The sequence below is a fragment of the Portunus trituberculatus genome, chromosome 29, assembly GCF_017591435.1.
Source record: "Portunus trituberculatus isolate SZX2019 chromosome 29, ASM1759143v1, whole genome shotgun sequence".
In the NCBI taxonomy this organism is placed as follows: Eukaryota; Metazoa; Arthropoda; class Malacostraca; order Decapoda; family Portunidae; genus Portunus; species Portunus trituberculatus.
In genome coordinates this window covers 9,471,764-9,477,403 of record NC_059283.1, presented here as the reverse complement: position 1 = coordinate 9,477,403, position 5,640 = coordinate 9,471,764, and the positions used below count along the sequence as shown (strand labels likewise).

The 5,640-nt window shown below is 39.5% G+C and overlaps 1 protein-coding gene across 8 annotated transcripts in view; it reads right to left on the bottom strand.

Moving 5' to 3' along the window:
• The window catches only part of LOC123510428 (potassium voltage-gated channel subfamily H member 6-like), a 699,140-nt gene that overhangs the window by 540,915 nt on the left and 152,585 nt on the right, over positions 1–5,640 (bottom strand). For all 8 annotated transcript variants that reach the window (XM_045265606.1, XM_045265610.1, XM_045265612.1 and 5 more), the window contains exon 4: positions 1,410–1,562. In XM_045265606.1, coding sequence (XP_045121541.1) covers positions 1,410–1,562 — 153 coding nt within the window. The remainder of the gene's footprint in view (positions 1–1,409; positions 1,563–5,640) is intronic.

Genomic DNA, 5,640 nt, shown 5'->3' with positions numbered 1-5,640 from the left:
TAGTCACCGGGGATGGAGAAAATTACAGGTGTTGCAATATTTATTTGGAAACTGATGTTCAACTCACAAGGAAATGGAACACGACACACCAGGATGTCAAGGTGAGTCAGTCTGAGCAACATTCACTCCTCAACTACTGAAAGCTTACCTGAGGAGAGGCAACAGCTAAGAAAGACCTCTACTCTCCCTCTCCCTCTCCCTCTCTCGTCTACACCGCCATTCCATTTTCAAACTAATTCTCTCCAGTTCCATCTTGGTACTTACCTTTTCCTCCCTTTTAAATATTAATACCTGTCTTGTAACTCCGTAGTATGTCTCAATTATTTAACTCTCTCTCTCTCTCTCTCTCTCTCTCTCTCTCTCTCTCTCTCTCTCTCTCTCTCTCTCTCTCTCTCTCTCTCTCTCCTTTATCTCACATTTTGCTTTTCTCTCTTTTCCTCCACCCATCACAACCCCTTCCCAATCAAACACAGCTCCTTCCCTCCCCTTTCCTCCCCTTCATTCACTCCTATACCGTATTCTAACTTTGCTTTTAAATCTAGCCAAACTTGCTCAGCCAACTGTTCTCTTATACATTTACTTCTTATTTTCCAGGTACAATTTACTCAAGGTTTTCTATATCTTCAAGAATTCTTTTGTCTATTTTCTCACCTTTGTCTCTTTTTTTCTTAATGTCCAATTTCTATACTGATCCTTACGTCATTTCCTCTCCTTTCTCTCATCTACAACACAATCTAAGTCAATTTTCTCACCAGGCTGTGATATTTTTCAGTCCCCCTTTCCTATTTACACTAATCCTCAGGTCCCATTTTTTTTTGTTTTGCCTTTACTCTTCCTAGCTACTTTTATCTCTCTTCTACTATTCCCAAAGCCTTTTTCTCTCGCCTTTACAATAGTTCCCTTCTCCCATCTCTCGTCCCGTCACTATGTCCTAATCCATACCTCCTCCTCCTCTTCGTCCCATCCTTTGCCTAGTTCATATCGTCTCCTTCTTGTCTCTCTCTATCTGCTTTCTTTATATATCTTTTTCAATCCTAATTCGTGTCTTCCCTCATTTTCCCTCCTTTTACCCTGTTCGTCTATCTGTCCTTTTATTTCCACTTTCTCTCCTTCTCCAGTTTCCTTTTCTCGGCTCACTCGTCCTTTTCCAGTCCTAATTCTTGTCTTGCCTCATTTTTTCTCTCTTTTAGCCAGTTCATGTAGGTCCTTTTATTTCTTTTCTCTTTCTCTCTCCCTCCTTTCCAGCTTCCTTTTCTCGCCCACTTGTCCTTTCCCAATCCTAATTCTCGTCTTGCCTCATTTTCCCTCCATTTCTCGCCCTGCTCGTCTATGTCCTCTTATTTCCTCTTTCCTTCCCTCCTTTCCAGCTTCTCTTTCTCGTCCTTTCTCGCCCCACTTGTTCTACTCACACTTGGACTGAATGGTGTCAGGTGCGGGGCTCTCATCGTCCTCCTCCTCCTCGGGCTTCGCAGTGAGGTCCTGGAAGTTAACGATGAACATACACGTGTCGCCATCCTCGTTCTTGATAGGGTAGAGCGTCGTCTGGCACATGAACTTCGTCCCTGCAAGAAGAAAGGAAACCATATGTGAGTGAGGGATGGCAAGATTAGGGTAGGTGAGTAATGGATCTGTAATAATAATAATAATAATAATAATAATAATAACAATAATATACGGTTTATTAATTTGGCAATGTAAAAAATTACACTGAAAATGTACAAGGGGGGGGACATTAAAACAATGAACTGAAATGCTTAACCTAACTATGGATCTGTGTGTGTGTGTGTGTGTGTGTGTGTGTGTGTGTGTGTGTGTGTGTGTGTGTGTGTGTGTGTGTGTGTGTAAGCTTACCCATGACTTACTAAATACAACAATTCAGAAATATGTAAAAATAGAAGCAAAAGAAAATCAAAAGAATGAAAAAAAAAGTTCAATAAGCAAGAAAACAGGCAAACATGAACAATAAATGAGTAAAAAAAGAAGGAAAAAGATGCAGGACGAGAGAAAAATAATAAAACACGCTCATCTTTCGTATGACAAAACAAAAGACAAGGAAATGAAAAGAGAAAATTAATACGTAAATTTAAAGGAACATCCAGGAAGAAGGAATATAGAGACACATGAACCACAAAATGAACTCTCTAAGGCTCGAGAGAGAGAGAGAGAGAGAGAGAGAGAGAGAGAGAGAGAGAGAGAGAGAGAGAGAGAGAGAGAGAGAGAGAGAGAGAGAGAGAGAGTTTAATAAAGAAAATAAAGAAGAAACGTAAAAAGAACATAAAAGAGAGAAGACAAGTGGATAAAGAGAAGAAATGAGAAGAAAAAGAGAGAAGGAAATTGTCGAGAGAACGAGGGAATGGAAAAGAAGAAATCAAAAGACCAGTTCCAAGAAGAGATATACTAAAAAGAAAGGAAAAAAAAGGCAAAGAAAAGATGACAAAAGAGAAGAAAGATGACATGACGAAGGCCAACCAGACTTCCCAGAAAAAAGACGTAAATAAAAAAAAGCAGAAATCTTAAAACACACAAAAAAAAAATGAAAGAGCTATTTTTAAAGGAGACAAACTGACGCTGAGGAAACACATGGAAACGAGGATCATCTGCGAATTTCCAGAAAAAAAAGGGACGAAAATAAGGAAATGTAGGGAAACGTTTAGGACGGGAAGAAAAATACCCTTAAAAAGACGAAAGAGGGACGAACAGACACCAATTTCCCTCACCAATCCCTGTCAGCCTCTTTATTGTCTCTCTCTCTCTCTCTCTCTCTCTCTCTCTCTCTCTCTCTCTCTCTCTCTCTCTCTAATCCTCTTGTCTCCGTAACGAACCAATCCATCACTCAGCTCATCCATCCACAACTGTGCTTCCAATCCATCCACTCATCCACTCACCCACTCAACCGCCCATCCATACAAACTCGTCAATAAAAATACTGAAGAATACGAAGGTGACTCAGAATCCACTACACCAAACACACACACACACACACACACACACACACACACACACACACACACACACACACACACGCCCGTCTTTCACTACCGTCCATTCCATTTCATTTTAGCCTCTATAGGACAACCATTAGCCTAACCACACTCCCTTTCTTACCCCTTAGCCTTCCACCACTCCTTTCCTGTCCTTCCCTCCTTCATATTCTTTCTTCTCTCCTCATACTCCTTCACTGTCCCATCCTCCTTTCGCATTCTCTCCCTCAGGCCCTCCATCACCATTACCAGACGTCCTTCACTACCCTACGACTCCCCCAAGACCCAAAGGACACCAGCACTCCCCCGGATTACCACGTCAAAAGGCTACTGGAGAAGGCGAAGACGAGGAGGAAAGGGATGACTAAATGTAAGAGATTATTGGGACTCACGCGATGAGAGATTACAGATAGGAGGGAGAGAGGAGGAAGGAGGAAGGAGGGAAGGAGGGAAGGAGGGAGAGAGGGAGGAAGGAAGTAAATGAATTAGTGAAGGGAAGGATACTATATAGACGGAGAAGAAGGAAGGAATGGGTGAGGGACAGAGGAAAGGAGGAAAAGAAAAAGGGAAAAATTAATAAGAAAAAAGATAAGAACGGTGAAGGAGCAGACACAACAACAACAACAACAACAACAACAACAACGACAGAAATAAGGAAGAGAATGGAAAAAACAAAAACACGAAGTGAAGAACAAAGAAAAAAAAAAAACTAACCAGACCAGACGAAAATAGCGAACAAACACACACACACACACACACACACACACACATAAGAGGGACAAGTGCAGACCTAAACCACACAAAACAACGGAATAAAACAAACAGCGTCGGACACTCCTCCAGCAGACACACCCCACACAACGCCGAGTCAACACGAGGGTGAATCTCCAAGGATTACAGGGTTCAGCTGACGACCATGACTCAGGCCTAGCGCGGATAATGGGAAGGGAAGCTTATGGAAAGGAAACAACCGGGAAATAGGCAGAGAGGGGGAAGAAAATAGTAGAAGAAGAATTTAGAGAGCTGATGAGGAGGAGGGAAATGAAAGAAAGTGTTTATGGAAAAGGAAATAAAAGGGAGATAGTCCGAAGAGGAAAGAAAATAAGAAAAGAGGAAAATTTTTGAGAACTGATGAAAAGGAGATGAATGAAAATGAACATCTATACATAGGAAAAAGAAATAAACGGAGATAGGCAGAAGGGGAAAGAAAATAAATAGAGAAGAATTTAGAGAACTAATGAACAACAAACAAATGAAAAGGAACTTATGGAAAAGAGATAAAAGGAGAGAAAAGCAAAAGGGAAAAAGAAAATAAGCAGAGAACTTAGAGAGAACTGATAAAAATGACACGAATGGAAAAAAAATGTGCTCAGGGAAATATAAAAGGAGAGGAAGGCAGAAAGGAAAAGAAACTCCGCAAAAAAGAACTAAGAAGAAAGTTGTGATTGGGAAAAAAAAAGGAAGATAATCAAAAAGGGAAATACAACCATGAGGGAAACACTAAAAAAAATAAACGGTAGAAAGTTAGATGAATGAAAAGAGAGAAAGAAGAAAGCCGACGAACGAAAGAAAAAGAGAGAGGGAGAGAGAGAGAGAGAGAGAGAGAGAGAGAGAGAGAGAGAGAGAGAGAGAGAGAGAGAGAGAGAGAGAGAGACGGTGCTTGTCAATGGGATAGCAAGAAAAAGAGAAGCAAAAGGTAAATAAAACTTCTAGCAAAGCATGACGAGAAATGAAGAAGAACGAAACAAAAAAAAAGGAGAGGAAAAGAAAAAGGGAAATAAGGGAAACGAAAATAAATCAAGCAGGATTTAGAGAAATGAACGGAAGGATGCTAGTTGGACGAATGAGAGAGAGAGAGAGAGAGAGAGAGAGAGAGAGAGAGAGAGAGAGAGAGAGAGAGAGAGAGAGAGAGAGTAGGGAAACAGTGAAAATGATGACTTAGGGGAAAGGAACAGTAGTGACGTGAACCAAAAAAAATCGAATAAAGGAGAGGAAAAGATAAAAAAAAATAAAAGAGGAAAAGAAGGAAAAATATTTGTTTATTCAAGGGAAACAGAGAACATAAGCAAAGAGGAAAGAATTAAAGATGCAGGAAGGAAAGAAAGAGACCAGATGAATGAAAAAAAGAAAAGGAAAAGGAAAAATATATGTTTGTACAAGGAAAGCAGAAGATAAGCGAAAAACGATGAAGGAAGACTGACGAAGAGAAGTTTGATGAATTGAGGAGAAAAACGGGTGAATAAATGAGAAAAAAGCAAGGAAAATGAAATATGTCAATAGGAAAAAACTAAACAAGAGAAATGAGGAATTTTATATAAATGGGGAAAAGAAAAAAAGGGGATGAAAAGAAAAATAAGGAAAATGCACAAGAGAGAACAGAAGTAGAAAAGACTATGTAAAAGAGAAAAATTACTATCACAGAAAGAAAATTAGGACAAAATAAAGGTTTAAACAAATAGGACAGAAAGAAAATAAAAAAATATGAAAAAGGCGAACCGAAACGAAACAGTTGATGAAACATGAAATATAAACAAACTAGACACGAAGGTTAAGAAAAAAAAATTGCAATGGTCTAAGAAAAATAAGCTACAGAAATGGAAGGGAAGGAGAAATTTCAACTTTAACCTAAACAGAAAACAGGAAATGCTGAATATATATG